General features: G+C 54.2%; 1 protein-coding gene across 1 annotated transcript in view; it reads left to right on the forward strand.

Annotated features, from left to right (window-relative positions):
• Positions 1–23785, forward strand: part of LOC140425039 (insulin-like growth factor-binding protein 4) — a 166494-nt gene that overhangs the window by 102001 nt on the left and 40708 nt on the right. The window contains exon 2 of the mRNA XM_072508829.1: positions 22933–23141. Within this exon, the coding sequence (XP_072364930.1) occupies positions 22933–23141 (209 nt within the window). The remainder of the gene's footprint in view (positions 1–22932; positions 23142–23785) is intronic.

The following is a 23785-nucleotide window of genomic DNA, read 5'->3' on the forward strand; positions in this document are numbered from 1 at the left end:
TGCTATTGACTGCATGACTTTTTAGGCACTGCATCTTAATGGTGAGATCTACTATAGCTGCAAAGGTTACCATTTTCTCAGTGCGTACTTGGTGTGTGGCCACTGTCAACACATCACATCATACTGGTGAATATCAGCTATCCTACAAGCAGTTATGATTACATTCTATCTGCATCAGTCATTTATTCTAAATCTCTCAGCCACCACATCAAACCAGAGCGGCACTGCTGTATGACAGGGGCTATCCACTCTATAACTGGCTAATGACCTGACTCTGCAACCCAATAACATGAACTGAGAGACCTGCTGCAATGAGAAACATTACTGAGCAGATGATTGGATGCTGAAGTGAAAGTTCTGCTGACTTGACTTCTCGAGAGGAGTCGTCCAATACTCTCTGGAGCAGGATGTCTTTGATTCAGAGTGGTGTACTGCATTCTCGACAGCCTGGAAATCATGAGTTCAATGGCCCATTGCATGTTCAGCGACGATCTCAGGAGGAGGAGAAAGAGGAATCAGAAGAAGGGAGGAGGCAGCTGTCACATCCACATTTTGTTTGGGCTGTCTGTGATAATCTAATTTGACTCCAGTTCCCATGAATACAATTGCAAATCTTCATTGTCCAACACACACCTTACCCTTCCTCAGCTATGGACCATCATAACATATCCTTGGTCACATTCCATGATAAAAAAACCAATAGAAAACAACCATTCTGTAAAAATATGTTGCAACAAAACACCCACTCATCCATGCAAGACACACATAATCACCCTGAGGAATTCCCTTAGTTTTGCCTGCCCCACTGCTCCTAGCCAGTTCTCCTTAGTTTCTGCAGTATGCTACTGGAATGCTGCTGACTTTTACTGTATGGTATTGAAGATGCCCTTGAGCAGCCTTGGCTCTTGAAACTCCAGTTTCAAACTGTACCACTTGGGCACGGGCAGTCGTAGTCTGGGTTGGCGGGCTGACAGGCAACAGCAAGGGCATCGAAGGAATGGCAGTTGTGGTTTTGGGAAGCTTATTGCTGAGAGAGAAAGTAGGTTCATGGTCCGCAGAGCCACTGACACCCCTCTGGAGCAATGTCTCATCAATTCTAACAATAGGCTGAAGACAGACTGCAGTGAGGCGCCGGAAACCATTTTGAGCCCTGAGGCAGCAGTCTGCATCTACATGGCAACAAGTACAGATCTCTCAACCTCAGCTTCCACTGCAAGTCTGAGGCCTGTTGTCCCTTTTTAAAGTTCTTCCTGACCTTCAACTCTTCTCTATCCAGTTCCTGACGCATCTGCAGCCAGAATGCATCTCATCGTTAAGGGGTGCAGGCTGGAATTAAGTGGTGCTCGGCTTGCAACAACATGGGCCCTTTACTGAGACATGCAATCACTCAACTGCGCATCCAGCATTGAGCTGCATACTCTCTCCCCCAGTACCATCATCTAAGAGGGAGTTGGCAACCATATGTTGGTCCATGGTAATGTTAGCTCAATTGGCTGGAAGGCTGGTTTGTGATGCATAGAGATTCCAACAGCATGAGTTCAATTCATGGAGCAGCTGAGGTTATTTATGAAGACTCCACCTTCTCAACCTATCCCTTCACCTGAGGTGTGGTGATTCTCAGGTTAAGTCACCACCAGTCAGCTCTCTCCCTCAAAGGGGAAAGCAGCCTATGGTCCTCCAGGGCTATGGTGACTTTACTTTACTTTAATGCTTGGCAAAGAACTGCAATGATTTTTCAATGCCTTCTCAGTTCAAGCTGACTAGGAGACTCTCTTGCTTTTACCACCTGCCGTAAGCATATTGGAATGATTGAGAGTTGATAATTCCAAAGTGGTACTCAAACCCGGAGCTTCTATCACCTGCACCACAAGATCTCCAAGCTGCATATTTCAATCATACAACATACAAACAAGGAACCATTTGTCCCTTGACCCTGCTCTGCCATTTATTACGGCCATGGCTGATCTGGTAATGATCTCAAATCTGCATCCCGCGTATCTTCGATAACCTAGCTTTGCCTTACTGTTATGGGCCAGGGTTTAGAGAACCCCAAAGTGTATTATGGAGTTCACCTGACCCACAACTTTTAATAGATTGTGGTATGGGGAGCACACGGCCCACTCTACAGGTATGGTACAGCAGAAATGGAAAAGTATTTTTTAAAGCAAAACCATGTTTATTCTATCAACTCAAGTTAACCTTTTTAAAACATACAGTGGAACATCTTAGCAACCATCAATTCAAATACAACCCCCAAAGAATACAACATTAAGTAAACCTTTAAACTTTCCTTTTTAACATCCATACGACTTAAAAACAAAACCTTTATCAGAAGCACATCAGGTTAAATTCATTACTGAAAACATTTATAATTCCGAATTCATCAAATGATCAAGAGATAGTCTTTTGATGGCAGAGAGAACAGCAGTACACCTGCTTGGTCTGGCTTCAGCTCCAACACCGAAAATGAAACTAAAATACACCCTGCAGCCTGCTCAAAAACAAAAGTAAAAAGCTGACAGACAGCCCAGCTCCACCCACTCTCTGACATCACTGCAATAGTAAACACCCATTTCTTAAAGGTACTCTCACTACAGATATTTATATACATACCCATTTATAAACACCCACTTCTTAAAGGTACTCTTATTTTTTACAAATAATTTTTATTAAGGTTATCATAAAATATCAATAACAAAATGAAAAAGGAACCCAACAGGGTTAAGTACAAAACACAGTCTAGAAAAGCAACCCTCCATACCCCCCTCTACTCTGTACATAAATAATAAATTAACATTGACACCCCGATTTAACACAACAGGTATATACACACCCTCAGACCCTCCAGTGTAAATAACGAAAACAAAAATAAAAATAAAGTAAAGTTAAACCGCCCCCCCCCCCCACCCCGAGTTGCTGCTGCCATTGACCAATGTCTACCGTTCTGCCAGGAAGTCTAAGAATGGTTGCCACCGCCTAAAGAACCCTTGTACCGACCTTCTCAAGGCGAATTTCACCCTCTCCAACTTAATAATCCCCGCCATGTCGTTGATCCAGGATTCCACGTTTGGGGGCCTCGCATCCTTCCACTGAAGAAGAATCCTTCGCCGGGCTACCAGGGACACAAAGGCCAGAATACCGGCCTCTTTCGCCCCCTGCACTCCCGGCTCCAAATATTGCGAGCCCCCAGCCCGGTTTGACCCTGGATCCTACCACCCGCGACACCGTCCTCGCTACGCCCTTCCAAAATTCCTCTAGCGCTGGGCAAGCCCAGAACATATGGGTGTGATTTGCTGGGCGCCCTGAGCACCTAACACACCTGTCCTCACCCCCAAAAAACCTGCTCATCCTTGTCCCGGTCAGTGTGCCCTGTGCAGCACTTTAAACTGTATGAGGCTGAGCCTTGCACACGATGAGGGAGAGTTCACCCTCCCTAGGGCATCTGCCCACGTCCCTTCCTCAATCTCCTCTCCCAACTCCTCCTCCCACTTGCCTTTCACCTCCACCACCGAGGCCTCCTCCTCCTCCTGCATCACCTGGTAAGTTTCCGAGATCTTCCCCACTCCAACACCCCCCCCCCCCCACCCCCCCCCCCCCACCCCGAGAGCACCCTGTTCTGTACTGTGTGTGGCAGCAGCCGCGGGAATTCCACCACATGCCACCTGGCAAATGCCCTTGCCTGTAAGTACCTGAAGGTGTTCCCCGGGGGGGAGCCCGTACTTCTCCTCCAGTTCACCCAGGCTCGCGAACTTCCCGTCCACAAACAGGTCCCCCAACCTTCGTATCCCTGCCCTGTGCCACCCTGAAAGCCCTCCACCTGTTCTCCCTGGGATGAACCGGTGGTTCCCCCGTATTGGGGTCCACACCGAGGCCCGAGCTTCCCCCCTGTGCCGCCTCCACTGCCCCCAGATTTTGAGGGCAGCCACCATCGCCGGGCTCGTGGTATACCTCCTTGGAGGGAATGGCAGCGGCGCCGTTGCCAGCACCCCAAACTCGTACCCACACAAGAAGCTGTCTCCAATCTCTTCCATGCAGCCCCCTCCCCCTCCATCACCCACTTGCGCACCATTGTCGCATTGGCGGCCCAGTAGTACCCACAGAGGTTGGGCAGCACCAGCCCGCCCTTATCTCTACTCCGCTCCAGGAACACCCTTCTCACCCTCGGAGTCCCTCGCACCCACACAAACCCCATTATACTCCTGTTAACCCGCCTGAAAAAGGCCTTCGGGATAAACACGGGGAGGCACTGGAACAGGAACAAAAACCTTGGGAGCACCGTCATTTTGACTGACTGCACCCTACCCGCCAAGGACAGTGGCAATGCATCCCACCTCTTGAACTCCTCCATTTGCTCCACCAGCCTTGTGAAATTGAGTCTATACAGGGCCCCCAGCTCCTGGCCACCTGGACCCCCAAATACCTGAAGCTTCTCTCCGCCCTTTTTAATGGGAGCTCGCCAATCCCCCTCTCCTGGTCCTCTGGGTGAACCACGAACAGCTCGCTCTTCCCCATGTTGAGCTTGTACCCCGAGAAATCCCCGAATTCCCTAAGGATCCTCATTACCTCCAGCATTCCCCCCTCCGGGTCCGCCACATATAGCAGCAAGACGTCCGCATAGAGCGACACCCTATGCTCCTCCCCACCCCGCACCAACCCCCTCCAGTTCCTCGACTCCCTCAGTGCCATAGCCAGGGGTTCAATCACCAGTGCGAAGAGCAGGGGGGACAGGGGACACCCCTGCCTCGTCCCTCGGTGCAACCGAAAGTACTCGGACCTCCTCCTGTTTGTGGCCACACTTGCCAATGGGACCTCATACAACAGCCTAACCCACCTGACAAACCCCTCCCCAAACCCAAACCTCTTCAGCACCTCCCACAGCTACCCCCACTCTACCCTATCGAAGGCTTTCTCAGCGTCCATCGCCACCACTATCTCCGCCTCCCCCTCCCTCGCCGGCATCATGATAACGTTTAAAAGCCTCCGCACATTTGCGTTCAACTGCCTCCCCTTCACGAACCCCGTCTGGTCTTCGTGGATGATCTGCGGCACACAATCCTCAATCCTCGTGGCTAAGACCTTCGCCAGCACCTTGGCATCTACGTTTAGCAACAAAATTGGCCTGTAAGATCCACACTGCAGGGGATCCTTGTCCCGCTTCAGGATCAAGGAGATCAGTGCCCGGGACATCGTCGGGGGCAAAGCCCCCTCCTCCCTTGCCTCATTGAAGGTCCTAACTAGCAACGGGCCCAACATGTCCATATATCTTTTATAGAATTCGACCGGGAAACCGTCCGGCCCCGGTGCCTTCAACCGCCTGCATGCTTCCTATCCCTTTGGTCAGCTCCTCCAGCCCAATCGGGGCCCCCAATCCCACCACAAGTCCCTCTTCCACCGTTGGAAACCTCACTTGGTCCAGGAAGCAGCCCATCCCTCCCTCCTCCAGTGGGGACTCGGACCGGTACAATTCCTCATAGAAGTCCCTGAAGACCCCATTGATGCCAACCCCACTCCGCACCACACTCCCTCCCCTGTCCTTAACTCCCCCGATCGCCCTAGCTGCGTCCCGCTTCCGAAGCTGATGCGCCAGCATCCGGCTTGCCTTTTCCCCACATTCGTAAATCGCCCACTGGGCCTTCCTCCACTGCACCTCCGCCTTCCTGGTGGTCACCAGGTCGAATTCGGCACAGCCTCTTCCTCAACAATCCTTCCTCGGGCACCTCCGCATACCTCCTGTCTACCCTCACCATCTCCCCCACCAGCCTCTCCCTGTCCCCCTGCTCCCTCCGCTCCTTGTGGGCCCTAATGGAGATCAGTTCTCCCCTAACTACTGCCTTCAGCGCCTCCCATACCATCCCCACTCGGACCTCCTCCAGGTACCTCTCTACACTTCCTCGGACCCGCTCGCTCACCTCCTCGTCCGCCAACAGCCCCACCTCCAAGCGCCACAACGGGCGCTGGTCCCTCTCCTCCCCCAGCTCTAAGTCCACCCAATGCGGGGCATGGTCCGAAATGGCTATCGCCGAGTACTCGGTATTCTCTACTCTCGCTATCAGCGCCCTGCTCAAAATAGAAAAGTTGATTCGGGAATAAGCCTAATGGACATGTGAGAAGAATGAAAATTCCCTAGCCCCCGGCCTTGCAAATCTCCAAGGGTCCACCCCTCCCATCTGGTCCATAGACCCCCTCAGCACTCTAGCCGCCGACGGCTTCCTACACGTCCTGACCTGGACCGATCCAGTGCCGGATCCAACACCGTGTTAAAGTCTCCCCCTATTATCAGGCCCCCCACTTCCAAGTCTGGGATCCGACCCAACATGCACCGCATAAAACCCGCATCGTCCCAGTTCGGGGCATACACATTGACCAGTACCACCCTCTCTCCCTGCAGCTTACCACTTACCATTATGTACCTACCGCCATTGTCTGCCACAATGCTCGACGCCTCGAATGACACCTTCTTTTCCACCAAGATCGCCACCCCTCGATTTTTGGCATCCAGCCCCGAATGAAACACCTGACCTACCCACCCTTTCCTCAATCTTACCTGGTCTGCCACCTTCAGGTGTGTCTCCTGGAGCATGACCACATCCGCCTTCAGCCCCTTCAGGTGCACGAACACGCTTGCCCGCTTGACCGGCCCATTCAGTCCCCTTACATTCCAGGTTATCAGCCGGATTAGGGGGCTACCCGCCCCCCTCCCCCGCCGACTAGCCATAACCCTCCTCAGCCAGCCACGCGACCGCTCCCACGTCCGGCCCGTTCCCCACGGTGGCAGACCCCCGTCTCGACCCCCCCCCACTCACTCCAGCTCCCCCTTGACCATAGCAGCAGCAACTCGATTCCCCCCCCCTCCCCCCGGCAAGAACCCGCCCCCCCCCCCCCCCCGGCTAGAACCCGTCCTAACTGTTTTACTCCCCCCATTGCACTTCCGCAAGTCAGCTGACTCCTGCTGACCCCGGCCACACTCGCCTCTCCTTCGGCTCCTCCCAATGTGTGACACACCCACCTCTTCCACTCCCCATCCACAGGCTCTCCCCTCCCCCTTCCATCCTAAGCGCGGGAAACAACCCTCGCTTCCCCACCCCGGCCCCGCCCCCTCCAGTCTTCAGCGCGGGAAAAAGCCAGCGCTTTCCACATACCCGGCCCCGCCACCACTGCCACAGCTCCTTTTACAGGCCCGGTCCCCTCACCCCCGACTCGGGCCTCCCCCTCCCACGCGGAGCCCCATCTCACCGCCGGCCATTCACCCCTGTTCCCTTTGCTTACCCCCCTCCAAGAGCCCCCCCAACCAACCCAACCAAAACAGTGCCCAACCCGCCCTAACCACCCTCACTGACCAGGAAGAGAAGAACACCAAAGGAAAAAAAAAAGAAACCAAGAGCAAAGGAACCCCCCTCCAAAAGTAACATATCAACCGCAATCCCCAAACGCCCAACCCGACCCTCAATCTGTGACCAACTTCTCGGCCTGAACAAAGGCCCACGCCTCCTCCGGAGACTCAAAATAATGGTGCCGGTCCTTGTAGGTGACCCACAGTCGCGCTGGCTGCAACATGCCAAACTTCAACGCCTTCCTGTGCAGCACCGACTTCGCTCGATTGTATCCGGCCCTCCTCTTCGCCACCTCCGCACTCCAGTCCTGGTATATTCGAACCTCCGCGTTCTCCCACTTGCTGCTATTCTCCTTCTTGGCCCACCTGAGCACAAACTCCCGATCAGCGAACCGATGAAACCACACCAGCACCGCCCGCGGAGGCTTGTTAGCCTTGGGCCTCCTCGCCAGCACTGTATGGGCTCCTTCCAGCTGCAGGGGCCCCTAGAAGGACCCCGCTCCCATCAGTGAGTTCAACATGGTGACCACATAGGCCCCCACGTCTGGCCCCTCCAGCCCCTCCGGGAGGCCCAGAATCCGCAGATTCTTCCGCCTTGACCGATTCTCCATCTCCTCGAACCGCTCCTGCCATTTCTTGTGGAGCGCCTCATGCGCCTCCGCCTTTACCGCCAGGCCTAAGATCTCATCCTCGTTGTCGGAGATCTTTTGTCGAGCCTCTCGGATCGCCGCCCCCTGGGCCGTCTGTGTCTCCAGCAGCTTATCGATAGAAGTCTTCATCGGCTCAAGCAGTCCACTTTAATCTCCCTGAAGCAGCACTGGATACCCTCCTGTTGCTCCTGCGCCCACTGCATCCACGCTGCCTGGTCTCTGCCCGCCGCCATTTTGTTCTTCTTCCCTCGCACCTTCTTCGGGTCCACCACCACCTTTTTAGTCGCCCCGCTCCTGGTAAAAGCCATATACTATCGGGGAATTGTTGCAATCTCCTTCCCACACCGGGAAACGTCGAAAAAGTGTCGTTGGGGGCCCTGAAAAGAGCCCATAAGTCAGTTTCGTCGGGAGCCACCGAATGTGCGACTTAGCTCCGCATAGCCGCAACCGGAAGTCCTTAAAGGTACTCTCACATGACATTACTTACCAAGAATCTATCTACCTCGGCCGAAAAAATATTCAAAGACTTTTCTTCCCCAGAAGAGAGTTCCAAGGACTCATGACCTTCTGAGAGAAAAACATTTTCTTCTTCTCCTTCTGAAATAATGATGTGGAGATGCTGGCGTTGGACTGGGGTGGGCACAGTAAGAAGTCTTAGAACACCAGGTTAAAGTCCAACAAGTTTGTTTTGAATCACTAGCTGTCGGAGCGCAGCTCCTTCATTGGGTGAATGTTCACCCGAGGAAGGGGCTGTGCTCCGAAAGCTAGTGTTTCGAAACAAACCTGTTGGACTTTAACCTGGTGTTGTAAGGCCTTTTGAAATAGCCAACCATTCATTTTTTAACAGTGACCCCTAGTTCTAGGTTGTCCCACAAGTGGAAACATCCTCTCCATATCCATCCCATTCTGACCCCTCAGGATCTTAAATGTTTCGATCAAGTTGCCTCTTAATCTCCTAAACTCCAGTAGATAAAAGCCTGGCCTGTCTAACCTGTTCTCATAAGGCGACCTGTCCACTCCAGGTGTCAGCCTGGTGAACCTTCCCAGAACTGCTTCCAAAGCATTTAACAAATGATAACATTCTATTAGCTTCCCAAATTACTTGCTGTACTCGTATAACAGCCTTTTTCGGTTCATGCACCCAGATCCCTATGCATCTCAGAGCTCTGCAATCGCTCATCATTTAAATAATATGCTTCTCTTTTATTTTTCCTGCCAAAATGGACAATTTCATTTTCCCACATTATATTCCATCCAATCATAATCATTATAACAAGCAAGCAGAATGAAGTTTGCATACTCCCTGCATCATTTTGTGAGGATGCGGGTAAATTGTCATTCCCAGGTCCTTTTTAAGGTGTTATTCAATTCAGAATCTATAAGCTTGATTCGTACTTGATGCCCTAAAATACAGTGCCTTCACTGTTGGGCAATATCTAACCTTGCTCTTTGTGGTATAAAATTGAATAGTTCTGCCCAACATATTAGAAAAGAAAGTTACTAGAGTATGAGATAAAGGCTATTGGCTTATTGTTAGTTGTATTGTTAGGGCAGCACAGTAGCACAGTGGTTAGCACAGTTGCCTCACAGCTCCACGGTCCCAGATTCGATTCCCGGCTTGGGTCACTGTCTGTGAGGAGTCTGCACATTCTCCCCGTATCTGCGTGGTTTCCTCCGGGTGCTCCGGTTTCCTCCCACAGACGAAAGATGTGCAAGTTAGGCGGATTGACCACGCTAAATTGCCCTTAGTGTACAAAAAGGTTAGGTGGAGTTACTGGGTTACAGGGATAGGGTGGAGGCACGGGATAGGGTGTAGGGTGCTCTTTCCAAGAGCTGGTGCAGACTCGATGGGCCGAATTGCCTCTTTCTGCATTGAACATTCTATGAAAATGGAGCAAATGTCTATGAAATCTTCAGATTGCCAGTAATCAGTCAGTGTTCAGTCTAATGGTTTATGATAGCAATTACAAAGCTTGATTAGATTTCAAAACAAAATCTAATGGAGATAACAGGCAAGCTAATGCTTCAGGTGTGACCTTTTCCACCTAAGCCGAATGACCTGTTGAGTGTTTCCAGCATTTTCTATAATTTCTCCAGATTTCCTGCATACTTCAGCTTTTTGGTTTCTGTCTAACTCTCTAACTCACTCTAATGTCTTCAAGTTTCTGCCTACAACAGTTCTGCATTCCAAAATCTACTTTCTATTATTTGTACAACTAACAATACATTACAGCAACTCGAACAGTCCTAATAGTTGATAGGATTAGAGTGAGAGAAAGATGCACAATAGATTCGGAAGTGTGGTGGGCACAAGTAGGAACATCGGGTTGGCAGATGGTACAAAGATGTGGTGCGTAAAGATTTTGAAATTTGTTCGGTTATGGAAACTCATCGAGGTCAGTGAAGAAAAGATTTGTAGGTGAGCTGAACTTAGTGTCAGATCGAATGAAAGCAGGAATGAGGGTGGAAGGGGCTGACATGGGATATCCAGCCCCCAACCACTGGCAGTAGGTTGTCAATTTTTTCACTAGTGAGGCAATTTGAAGTCATTATCCCTGAGCCCACCACAATTTAGTTGCTTTCATTCACCTGCAGAAGGCCACCAGGCAAAGTGGCCTCCTGGGGTGGGGCAGGGTGGAGTGGGGGGACCTCCTAATCATGCACTCTGCCCGCAATCAAGGAAACCAGCATCGGGCAGGGCCTCCAGTCTCTCACCTCTCCTATGACTTCCATCCCAGGACATCCATCCTGCTCTCACTCACATTTGGCTTGGGGTCCCACGATGATCCTGGATGTAGTGCCCCCAGCAGCCACTGCTCCCACTGGTGCTAATGGCATGACGAGCTTCCAGCCTCTGATTGGCCAGCGAATCTCAGAGGGTAGGGCTGCTGCTGTTGGGGACTACAAGTGTGAGGCAGGACTGCTGGTGGCTATTTATGTGCCTGAATGGAGTCTTTTGGGCTTCCCCAACAGAACTGATGGGGGTTCCCCGCTGGTTCTCCAACTGCTGGGCAAGACCCTCATTGGCCTGACAAAATCCCAACTTTGGATTTGTGTACAATAGTTGTGAACATATTGTCGTGTTGGGTGCTCTGATGCACAAATGATCCAACACGGCTGTAGATGGTACAACTCTGTTTTATTGTCTAATCAACGGTAACAACTAACTACTGGCTTGGGTACGTGCTTCACCAGCTAACCTGTGGACCCAGCCCGATCACTATCTTAGAGAGGCACTTAGCACATTGTCTATGTCTGAGTGGTGCGCTGTGAGCTCTGTGCTCTGAGCTATCTTCTGGTAGAATGAGCGGGAACTGTGGTGTTCCCTGTTTTATAGTGCGTGTGCTCTCACTGGTGATTGGCTGCGATGTTCTGTGTGTGCTGGTTGGTCCAACTGCCTGTCCATCAGTGTGTGTGTGATTGCACCATGATATGCTGATGTGGATATCATGACATTCCCTCCTTTCACAAGGATATGTGCCGACATGATAATAAATAGAAGTGTGTACTGAGTGCATCTGATTATGTGTGTGCAATATTTACAACATGTACATGAGGCTGAACTATATACAGAGGAAGGTGTCAGGTGCAACAGAGCAACGAGGTTGTACCAATAACAGAACAAATGCAATCAACAAACGATGAGAGAAAACTCTGGAACAATGAACGACAAGAAAAAAAACTAATTAACAGTACTGTAAAACAATTCAGTGAGTCCAATGTGCTAACAGGCTCATAAGTCAAGTCTCTCAGGTGGGCGACGAATTCATGTTGACCGCCTCAATGGTGGGTCAGGATCCACCGGCTGAGGAATGGGCCTGGCCACGGGCGAGAGAGGAAGAGGCAGAGTGGCGGGAAGCTTAACAAAGTCGACATCAGGGACAACAGGAGGGCGTGGCACCTGCATGATCTCGTAGCGAGCGCGGAACCAAACGAAGGGCCCGTCGATTACGGTGGCGAATAGAACCATTAGGCATACGAACCAGGAATGAGCGGGGAGCCACGTGGCGGAGAACCTCGGCGGTTGCCGACCAGCCACCCTCCGGTAGGTGTATGCGGACGTTGTCTCCAGGTGCCAGGGCAGGAATATCAGTCGCCCGAGCGTCATGTGCCACCTTCTGCTGAGCAAGCTGTTGTTGCATCCTTCGCAATCCTGGAGCATGGTCGAGGTCAGGAACATGAATGGACGGCACAGTGGTCCTGAGGGTGCGACCCATCAACAGCTGGGCTGGCGAGAGGCCCGTGGACAGTGGGGCCGAGCGATAGGCCAGCAGCGCTAAACAGAAGTCAGATCCGGCATCAGCAGCCTTGCAGAGGAGCTGCATCACAATGTGGACGCCCTTTTCTGCCTTGCCATTCGACTGAGGATGCAAGGGACTGGACGTCATGTGTGTGAAGTTGTATGAAGTGGCAAAGGAAGACCATTCTTGACTCGCAAAGCAAGGCCCGTTGTCAGACACGGTGAGCGGAATTCCATGGCGAGCAAAGGTTTCTTTGCATGCCCGGATGACAGCTGATGACGTTGAGTTGTGCAGGCGTACGACCTCCGGATAACTTGAGAAGTAGTCAATAAGAATAATGTAGTCCCTGCCGAGCGCATGAAAGAGGTCCACACCCACCTTCGACCAGGGGGACGTGACCAACTCATGGGGCTGAAGGGTCTCAGGGGGTTGCGCCGGCTGAAACCTCTGGCAGGTGGGGCAATTGAGCACCATGTTAGCGATGTCGTCGCCGATGCCCGGCCAGTACATAGCCTCTCGGGCCCTCCACCTGCACTTTTCAACTCCGAGGTAGTCTTCGTGCAGTTGTTCAAGGACAAGCTGGTGCATGCTGTGTGCCAGTCCAACTTCAAGAGGACACCATCAATGACAACCAAGTCATCCCGGACATTGTAAAATTGTGGGCACTGCCCCTTGAGCCACCCTTCCGTCATGTGGCGCATCACACGTTGTAGAAGGGGGTCAGCCACAGTCTCACAGCGAATGTGAGCCAGATGTGCATCAGTGGCCGGCAGATTGGCCGATGTGAAGTCTACTTGTGCGTCGACCTGACAAACGAACCCCTCCGAGTCGGGCGGTGTGTTGACCGCCCTGGACAGAGCATGTGCGATGATGAGATCCTTCCCGGGGTGTAGACAAGTTGGAATTCGTACCTCCGGAGCTTGAGCAGAATGCGCTGGAGGCAAGGGCTCATGTCGTTGAGGTCCTTTTGAATGATGCCGACCAGGGGGCGATGGTCGGTCTCCACAGTGAACTGCGGAAGACCATATACATAGTCGTGGAACTTGTCGATGCCAGTTGAGGTACCCTCAATAATGATGCTTAGAGATTAAACTGTAAAGAAGGCTTTATTAGGCTAATAACTATGCTACAGATTTGGACGAGAGCTGACTGCTATACAGACCATGAGGCAGGCCTTTATGTATGGCTCCCAGATGGGCGGAGCCAGAGGCGGAGTCCCCAGGGTTCCAAGCCTGGTCTTAAAGGGGACATCACCTTACATGATGATAAGGCAGTAACCGTTCATCACATTCACCCCCTGTTTAAAAAGGAGTCCGGCGGGGGTGAAGTGCCATCATAGGTCCATCCGTCTCGGCGGCCGGATCGTCCTCCTCGATCTCCTCAGTTCGGGCGGTGGTGCGGCGGGCATGGACGTCCCGGTTGAGGGCACATCCGGGAGCACAGCGGTCGGAGCTTCGGTCCGGGTCGGGGCAGAGGAACTAGGCAGGGCCGGGGGTAGCGGAGCTGGCGCCGGCGGGGTGTGTAAAGGGGGGACGCAAGGGGGGGCGCACGGTGGGAGCTCACCAACGGGTGGTAGGGCCGGAAGGGGGTGTGTTGTAGGGGGCGACGGGTCCTGCAGGGAAGCGGCGCGGGAAGGAGCGTCTGTGGTGGAGGATCCAGCAGGCGCCAGATCCCGGAGGGAAACCGTATCTTGCCTGCCGTCGGAGTACTCCACGTAGGCGTAACTGGGGTTGGCGTGGAGCAGTCGGACCTTTTCAACTAGGGGGTCCGTTTTATGGCTCCTCGCGTGCCTCCGGAGAAAAACAGGTCCCGGAGCCGTCAGCCAAGGTGGAAGCGAGACCCCGGAGGTAGACTTCCTGGGGAAGCGAAACAATCGCTCATGAGGGGTCGACAAGGGTCTGCAAGTTTGCAGCCATGGAGCTCAGGGAGTTGGCCAACCCTGTCTGTGTCTGGGCGATGCCGGTCAGCACCTGGGCAATGGTGCCTATGCCCTCAGCGATGGCCTGCTGAGACTGGGCCATGACCTGCTGAGACTGGGCCATGGCCTGCTGAGACTGGGCCATGGCCTGCTGAGACTGGGCCATGGCCTGCTGAGACTGGGCCATGGCCTGCTGAGACTGGGCCATGGCCTACAGAGACTGGCCCACGGCCTGCTGGGACTGGCCCATGGCCTGCTGGGACTGGGCCATGGCGTTGAGCACCTCTGCGATCGGCTGCTGGCTCTGGTACATGGCTTCCTGTGAGAGGGCAGCCATGTCCTCGGCCACAGACGCTGCCTGCACAGACAGCCCCAGACCCTGCATATCTCCCCAAGTCTGACACTGTCACCCCCATTGCCTCCACCGCGGACACCATCTGTGCGGTGTCGGCCTGGGTGGCACGCATGGCCGGCACCACTCCCTGCTCCTGCACACGGGTGGACTCCTCCACCTTTGTCTGCAGCTGCCGCAAGCCGGTCGTCACCCCTATCCGTGGTCTCTTGGTCCGTGACTGCATTGGGTCTATGGGTGGCTGTGGTAACTCCAGGAACCCGGGACCCGTCTGGGCGGCAGATGGTGGCTTGCACCGGGCTTCCCTACAACCGCCCGGCCCCTTGGCTGCTCCTACCTCCACCTGCTGTGCCGGGACGGCTGTGTTGGTGTACCAGAGGCCTCATCGCTAAAGTGCCTAACCGAGGTGAGTGTCTCTGTGGTGGTGGAGGGTATAGGAGATAGCAGTGGCGTCATGTTGTGCTCCTCATCCGACCCGAAGTCCGAGGTCCCCTGGGGTGGTGTTTCCTGTCCAGCCATCCCCTGTGTGTGTGTCCTGTGTGTCGGTGTCCTGTGTGTCGGTGTCCTGGGTGGGTGTGTCCTGGGTGGGTGTGTCTTGGGTGGTTGTGTCGTGTGTGTCAGCATCCCGGGTTGACTGGGACGGGGGCCTGTTGCTGTGGCTGCCCTCCTCAGCGCTGGGTGTGGCCCGCCAGCGTCGCCGCACTGGCACAGCGTGGGGGTGTCGTATGCCTGCCGCTCCGGGTCTGTCCCTGTCTAGTGGACGGCCTGGCACCGGGTGGGGGCGTTGTATGCCTAACGGGCCAGGTTTGTCCCTGTCTCGTGGGTGACCTGGCACGTCCTGGAGGCGGTCGGCATTCGCAGGGACGGTTGGGTCGACGTGTGGTCCTGCAAAACACAATAGTGCCTGCATGGTTAGACATGCAGAGGGGGGTGGGAGATGGGAGGAGGAGGGAGAGGGTGTATGGGGGAAGGGGGGGAAGGTGGGATGGAGGAAAGGGGGAATGGGGAAAGGGGTATGGGGGAAGGGGGGAAGGTGGGTTGGGGGAAAGGGGGGAATGGGGAGGGGGAAGGTGGGATGGGGCAAGGGGGAATGGGGAACGGGGGAATGGGGAAGATGGAAGGGGGTATGGGGGAAGGGGGGCAAGGTGGGATGGGGAAAGGGGGAAAGGAGGGAAGGGGGAAGGGGGTATGGGGGAAGGGGGGAAGGGGAAGGGGGTATGGGGGGAAGGGGGAAGGGTGTATGGGGAAGGGCAACAGTGTTAGGCAGAATTATACATGCGGACCAGCGGTTGTGTGTATGTTGGCATAGATTCACACCCCATCCTGCAAATGCAGCCTGCATGGGTGGGTGCAGCCATGTCGGTTTCAAGTACGGCTGTCCCGCCTAGCTGGGGTGGAGGGATGGGGGGGGGGGCGGTAGTCACCCTGGCTGCCCTGACAAGGCCATTGACCTTCTTGTGGCACTGGATGCCTGTCCTGGCTGTTACGGCCACGGCGCTGACGGCCTCTGCCACCTCCCTCCACAGGCGCCGGCTGAGCTGTGGTGTGGCCCTGCGGCCGTGTCCTGGGTACAGGGCCTCTCTCCTCTGCTCCCTCTGCTCCACTGCATCCAGGAACTCCTCGATGTTGCGCTCCTGGAACCTCAGAGCTGCGCGGCGAGCGGCCATTGCCGGGTCGCCAGCGGGGGCGTCTTTTGTAGTACGACGCTGCATGGCGTCAATGGCGGTGCGCACATCGGTGACGGGTGACGCCGGCGCGAATGGCGTCACGCCGCTACTAGCCCCTTCCGGGCCGGAGGATAGTCGACGTTCCGGTCGGCCCGACGCCAGAGTGGTTTGCGCCGTTTTAGACGTTGGCGTAGGGTCGTCGTGCCGATCGCGGAGAATCCCGCCCCTAGTATTTACAAGAATGAGACAAAACAGTCACAGGATTTCACTTCTGCGGCGTCATTCTCCGACCCCCCGCCGGGTGGAGAATGGCCGTTGGCCGCCGTGAATCCCCCCCCCCCCCCGCCCCCGCCGAAGTCTCCGGTACAGGAGATTGGGCGGGGGCGGGAATCGGGCCGCGCCGGTTGGCGGGAGCCCCCCGCTCAATTCTCCGGCCCGGATGGGCCGAAGTCCCGCCCAGAAATTGCCTGTCCCGTCGGCGTAAATCAAAGCTGGTATTTACCGGCGGGACCAGGCGGCGTGGGCGGGCACCGGGGTCCTGGGGGGGGCGCAGGGCGATCTGACCGCGGGGGGTGCCCCCACGGTGGCCTCCACTATGGCGGAGGCGGAAGAGACTCTCCCCACTGCGCATGCACGGAAAACTGTTGGCTCCCGCGCATGCGCCGCATTTCCGCGCCAGCTGGCGGGGCAACAAACGCCATTTCCGCCAGCTGGCGGGGCGGAAATCCCTCCGGCGCCGGCCTAGCCCCTCAATGTTGGGGCTCGGCCCCCAAAGATGTGGAGCATTCCGCACCTTTGGGCCGTCGCGATGCCCGTCTGATTGGCGCCGTTTTTGGCGCCAGTCGGCGGACATCGCGCCGTTGGGGGAGAATTTCGCCCCAGGTTCTTGATGTTGGTGTTGAATTTCAGTTTAAAGATGACTACCAGCTGCACAACAAAATGCCAGTTTGGCTCAATGAGTAACACATTTACCATGGATCAGAATACTGTGAGCCTGAGCCGTGCATTAGAATTGTGTACCGTAACGAAGTAATGCAGTTTGGTCAATTCACAGCATAAAATACATGTTAACTGGTCATTCATCGTGTTGCCATTTGTAACACTTTGGTGAATCCCAAACCATTCCTATTAGCTAAAGGTATTAAGGGATATATGGAGGAAACTGCAATACAGTTAGACCATTGGTGAATCCCAAACCATTCCTGTTAGCGAAAGGTATTAAGGGATATATGGAGGAAACTGCGATATAGTTAGACCATGGGCCTGCCATAATCTTATTGTATGGCTGTGGTAGTATGCATTAGGGGTCATGTGGGACTGTGAAGCCGTGATGTCATTGGCTGACAGATCCCGGGTCCTGGTTGGCTGTTGATCCCTAGCTCCGCCCTGAAGGCGGAGTATAAGAACCAGGAGTTCTCCCCCGCAGGCCAGTCTGTTGCTGAACTGCGGGGAACAAGTCACGTTTAATAAAGCCTCATCGACTTCATCTCTATTCGTCTCTCGTGTGTCTTTGTGCGCTACAATTTATTAAGCGTGCTTAAAGGACTATGGAGCTCAGGATCATCCCGGAATGCCTGAGGATCAGCCCCCACGCAGTGAACTCAGCAGCAGTTTTTAAACACTGGCAGACTTGTTTCGAAGCATACCTCCGAACGGCCCCCGGCCGGGTCACAGAAGACCAGAAACTACAGGTCCTGCACTCGAGGGTGAGCCCGGAAATTTTCCCTCTCATAGAAGACGCAGAGGATTTCCAGACGGCGTTCGCAGCACTAAAGAGCATCTATGTTCGCCCAGTGAACCAGATCTACGCACGCTACCAACTCGCAATGAGACGGCAAAGTCCCGGAGAATCGCTAGACGAATTCTACGCCGCGCTGCTAATTTTGGGACGGGCCTGCAGCTGCCCGCCGGTAAACGCGATTGAACACATGGACATGTTAATTCGCGATGCTTTTGTGGCAGGTATGAACTCTCCCCAAATCCGCCAAAGACTTTTAGAAAAAGAGTCGCTAGGACTCTCAGAGGCACGGGCCCTTGCAGCCTCCCTAGATGTGGCCGCGCGAAACGCCCACGCGTACGGCCCCGACCGTGCGGCAGCCCCTTGGGCTCCGTGGACCCCCGTCGCGACAAACCCCCCCCCCCTCACAGGCTTGCGCGGTTCAGACGCCAAGTCGTCCCGGGGGGGCCCGCTGCTATTTCTGCGGCCAGGCGAAACACCCCCGGCAGCGCTGCCCGGCCCGCGCAGCAATTTGCAAGAGCTGCGGGGAAAAGGGCCATTTTGCGGCTGTGTGCCGGTCCCGGGAGGTCGCCGCTGTCCCCGGAGAAGAAGGAGTCCTGCGCGTTTCTAACGCTCCCCAATCCCCCCAGCGCCCCATGTACGACCTGCAGGCGCAGCCATTTTGGGTCCCGGCCACCGCTGTCCCCGGAGAACAAGGAGTCCTGCGCGTTTCAAATGCTCCCCAAACCCCCCAGCGCCCCATGTGCGACCCGCAGGCGCCGCCATTTTGGGTCCCGGCCACCACGAGGGGAGGAGGGGCGCCGCCATCTTGGGACCCCCCAGCCCTGTGCGACGCATGGGGGTGGCCATTTTGTCCACCCCCGCCGCCATCTTGTGACCCCCCAGCCATGTGCGATGCATGGGGGTGGCCATTTTGTTCACCCCCGCCGCCATCTTGGACGGCAACAATGGACCCCAGCATCGACGGCTCAACGGGGTTCGAGGAAGACGCTGAAGCACTACGACCACGTCTGGCCTCAATGACGCTGGACCAAGCACGGCCCCGGACGCTCCAGACGACGACAACAACGGTGCTGATCAACGGGCACGAGACACCATGCCTGGTCGACTCCGGGAGCACAGAAAGCTTCATCCACCCCGACACGGTAAGACGCTGTTTTTTGACCATCCGTCCCAGTGCGCAAAAGATTTCCCTAGCTGCAGGATCCCACTCCGTACAGATCAAAGGCTTCTGCATAGTGACCCTAACGGTGCAAGGGAGGGAGTTTAAAAACTACAGGCTCTACGTCCTTCCCCAACTCTGCGCGCCCACATTACTGGGATTAGACTTCCAGTGCAACCTGCAGAGCCTAACCTTCCAATTCGGCGGCCCAATACCCCCACTCACTATCTGCGGCCTCGCAACCCTCAAGGTTGAGCCCCCATCCTTGTTTGCAAACCTCACCCTGGATTGCAAACCCGTCGCCACTAGGAGCAGATGGTACAGCGCCCAGGACCGGACATTCATTTGGTCCGATGTCCAGCGGCTACTGAAGGAAGGCATAATCCAGGCCAGCAATAGTCCCTGGAGAGCACAGGTGGTAGTAGTAAAGACAGGGGAGAAGCAAAGGATGGTCATAGACTATAGCCAGACCATCAACAGGTACACACAGCTAGATGCGTACCCTCTCCCCCACATATCCGACATGGTCAATCGGATTGCCCAATATAAGGTCTTCTCCATCGTGGACCTCAAGTCCGCCTACCATCAGCTCCCCATCCGCCCAAGTGACCGCAAGTACACAGCCTTCGAGGCAGACGGGCGGTTATACCACTTCCTAAGGGTCCCATTTGGCGTCACAAACGGGGTCTCGGTCTTCCAACGAGAGATGGACCGAATGGTTGATCAACACGGGTTGCAGGCCATGTTCCCGTATCTCGACAACGTAACCATCTGCGGCCACGATCAGCAGGACCACAACGCCAACCTCCAAAAATTCCTCCAGACCGCTAAAGCCTTGAACCTCACATACAACGAGGACAAGTGCGTTTTTAGCACAAACCGGCTAGCCATCTTGGGATATGTAGTGCGCAATGGGATAATAGGCCCCGACCCCGAACGTATGCGCCCCCTCATGGAATTTCCCCTCCCTCACTGTTCAAAAGCCCTAAAACGCTGCCTGGGGTTCTTTTCATATTACGCCCAGTGGGTCCCCCAGTACGCAGACAAGGCCCACCCCCTAATACAGACCACGACCTTCCCTCTGTCGACAGAGGCTTGCCAGGCCTTCAGCCGCATCAAAGCGGATATCGCAAAGGCCACGATGCGCGCCATCGATGAGACCCTCCCCTTCCAGCTCGAGAGCGACGCCTCCGACATAGCTCTAGCAGCCACCCTTAACCAAGCGGGCAGACCCGTGGCCTTTTTCTCCCGAACCCTCCACGCCTCAGAAATCCGCCACTCCTCAGTGGAAAAGGAAGCCCAAGCCATAGTGGAAGCTGTGCGACATTGGAGGCATTACCTGGTCGGCAGGAGATTCACTCTCCTCACTGACCATCGGTCGGTAGCTTTCATGTTCGATAATGCACAGCGGGGCAAAATTAAAAATGACAAGATCTTAAGGTGGAGGATCGAGCTCTCCACCTTCAACTACGAGATCTTGCACCGTCCCGGAAAGCTGAACGAGCCGTCCGATGCCCTATCCCGCGGCACATGTGCCAACGCACAAATAGACCGTCTCTAAGCCCTCCTTGAGGACCTCTGCCACCTGGGGGTCACTCGGTTCTACCATTTTATAAAGTCCCGCAACCTCCCCTACTCCGTGTAGGAGGTCCGTACAGTCACCAGGAACTGCCACATCTGCGCAGAGTGCAAACCGCACTTTTTCAGGCCGGATAGAGCGCACCTGATCAAGGCCTCCCGTCCCTTTGAACGCCTCAGTCTGGATTTCAAAGGGCCCCTCCCCTCCACCGACCGCAACACATACTTCCTGAACGTGGTGGACGAGTACTCTCGTTTCCCTTTCGCCATCCCCTGCCCCGACATGACAGCGGCCACAGTTATTAAAGCCCTTAACACCATATTCACACTGTTCGGTTGCTCCGCATATATCCATAGCGACAGGGGGTCCTCCTTCATGAGTGACGAGCTGCGCCAGTTCCTGCTCAGCAAGGGTATAGCCTCGAGCAGGACGACCAGCTACAACCCCCGGGGGAACGAGCAAGTAGAGAGGGAGAATGGCACGGTCTGGAAGACCGTCCTACTGGCCCTACGGTCCAGGGATCTCCCAGTTTCACGGTGGCAGGAGGTCCTCCCGGACGCTCTCCACTCCATCCGGTCGCTGTTGTGTACTACCACTAATCAAACGCCTCATGAGCGCCTCCTTGTCTTCCCCAGGAAGTCCTCCTCTGGAACGTCGCTGCCGACCTGGCTGGCGGCCCCAGGACCCATCTTGCTCCGGAAACATGTGCGGGCGCACAAGTCGGACCTGTTGGTCGAGAGGGTTCACCTCCTCCACGCGAACCCGCAGTACGCCTACGTGGCGTACCCCGACGGCCGACAGGACACGGTCTCCCTGCGAGACCTGGCGCCCGCCGGCAACACGCACACCCCCCTGACACCAATCACCCCCTCCCTGCCACCGGTGCACCCCGCGACCGCCCCCTTCCCGGGAGGATCGGTCCTCCTCCCATGTCCGACCAGGAGTGAAGCAGAAGCAGACACCGTAAAGCTCCCGGAGACGACAACACTGGAACAAGCACCACCACCACCGGGGCTCAGGCGATCGACAAGGACGACCAGACCGCCCGACCGACTCGTGGCATCGGTGTAACACTAGAATGTTGTGGACTTTCACGAGAATTTTTTCCTTTTTTTTCCCTCTTACGAATACTGTAAATAGTTCAAAACAAAAAAAACCCTGTACATAGCCCAGTGTAGGGCACTGTGATGACATGCAAAAGTTTTTTTTCCTCCCAGGACCAGCCTTGTAAACCCCTACCACCATGCGAGGCACCACCCCGCCGGGTTCATTTTTAACAAGGGGTGAATGTGGTAGTATGCATTAGGGGTCATGTGGGACTGTGAAGCCGTGATTGGCTGACAGATCCCGGGTCCTGGTTGGCTTTTAATCCCTAGCTCCGCCTTGAAGGCGGAGTATAAGAACCAGGAGTTCTCCCTTGCAGGCCAGTCTGTTGCTGAACTGCGGAGAACAAGTCACGCTTAATAAAGCCTCATCGACTTCATCTCTATTCGTCTCTCGTGAGTCTTTGTGCGCTACAATGGCAAAACAGGATTGAGGGTTAAATGGTAAATGTTCCTAGGTATGGTGTCCATATGTATCACAATGAATATATTTGAAAGCAAAGTACTGTGGGTAAAATATGTGGAGCACAAATCTCAACATAGACCAGTTGGGCCAAATGGCCTGTTCCCGTGCTTTAAATTATATGTAACATCTAAAGTATGTTGTGCTACCGTGCTGCCCTGTAGCACAAGTGGATAGCACTGTGGCTTCACAGCACCAGGGTCCCGGGTTCGATTCCCTGCTGGGTCACTGTCTGTGCGGAGTTTGCATGTTCTCCCCGTGTCTGCGTGGGTTTCCTCCGGGTGCTCCGGTTTCCTCCCACAGTCCAAAGATGTGCAGGTTAGGTGGATTGGCCATGATAAAATTGCCCTTAGTGACCAAAAAGGTTAGAAGGGGTTAGTGGGTTACGGGGATGGGGTGGAAGTGAGGGCTTAAGCTGATCGGTGCAGACTCGATGGGCCGAATGGCCTCCTTCTGCACTGTATGTTCTATGTTCTATGTTCTATTCCTGCACATTTTTGAGGCACTATATCAATTCCAGTTCATTCTTTCTTGCTTACTGAAGGGGTGTTACATTGTCGGATGTTCCATATTTTGAACATTGCATTAAATGGAGGCCCTCTCTGCTTGTTCAGGGAGAACTATCATTTCACTCTTTGATCAGTGACTGCTTTTCCAATGCAGGTCCAAGCTGCCATTCTGCTGATCCTGATTAAAAAATCACTGATTTGTGAAATCTGTCATTTTCAGATGTTCAAGTATCCAATGTGGAAGCTGTGAATCCCAGTCCAGGTAGCACAGAAGGCACCCAAGATCGGTTAGCAGGCACCAGCTTCAGATTTATGCCAGCCCTTGGGCATGTCATACCAGACAGACTGTCCGAAACACGAAATTCAGCTGATGCACAGATGGGAATGAGGGCACGAGCGAACTACAAACAGAAGCCAAGAGAACAACTGGTAAAAATCAAACATTTTTTTGAACAATTTGAAAAATTTGGATGTTGGCCTGTCATTGATATGTGTATATTCTGGGTTTCCTTAACCATTGCATGATGGTTAACATAACATCTCCCTGGCTCATTCATCCATATACAACATTCTGAACAATGTAAACACTAGTTACACTTACTTTCCTTTCTCGAAAATTATATTCCTCTCTAATTGCTTCTCTCTGCCGTTGGCACTGGTTAATTCTGGGCTATGGTTCCAATGGTATGTTGCTGTGACAGTGACTAGCTATGGTCTATTTGATCATAGCACAAAATGCAGCTAAACTTGACCATGTCCTCATTAGTTATTTATGCACCTTGAAACTTTCCAGCATCTAGTTAACAATCAGGAGTGAGAACACTGGGAATTTTCCACACCTAAACTAACACCAATAAGGCCAATTCTTGCCCTCTACCTTCCCATGCTGTGACTTGGATCAGGTAAGTTACAACATGCTGAGGGCCAATCCTGGGTCATGCTGGTCTGTATAGCTCGGCGACTAACTACTTCAAGGGCAGAATTTTATGCTCCCCCACCGACGGGTTTGTAGGCAGGGCTGGCCCGTAAGAGTTTTCAGATAGCCCTTCCCACCTGGATTCTACCTGCCCTGA

The sequence above is a fragment of the Scyliorhinus torazame genome, chromosome 6, assembly GCF_047496885.1.
Source record: "Scyliorhinus torazame isolate Kashiwa2021f chromosome 6, sScyTor2.1, whole genome shotgun sequence".
In the NCBI taxonomy this organism is placed as follows: Eukaryota; Metazoa; Chordata; class Chondrichthyes; order Carcharhiniformes; family Scyliorhinidae; genus Scyliorhinus; species Scyliorhinus torazame.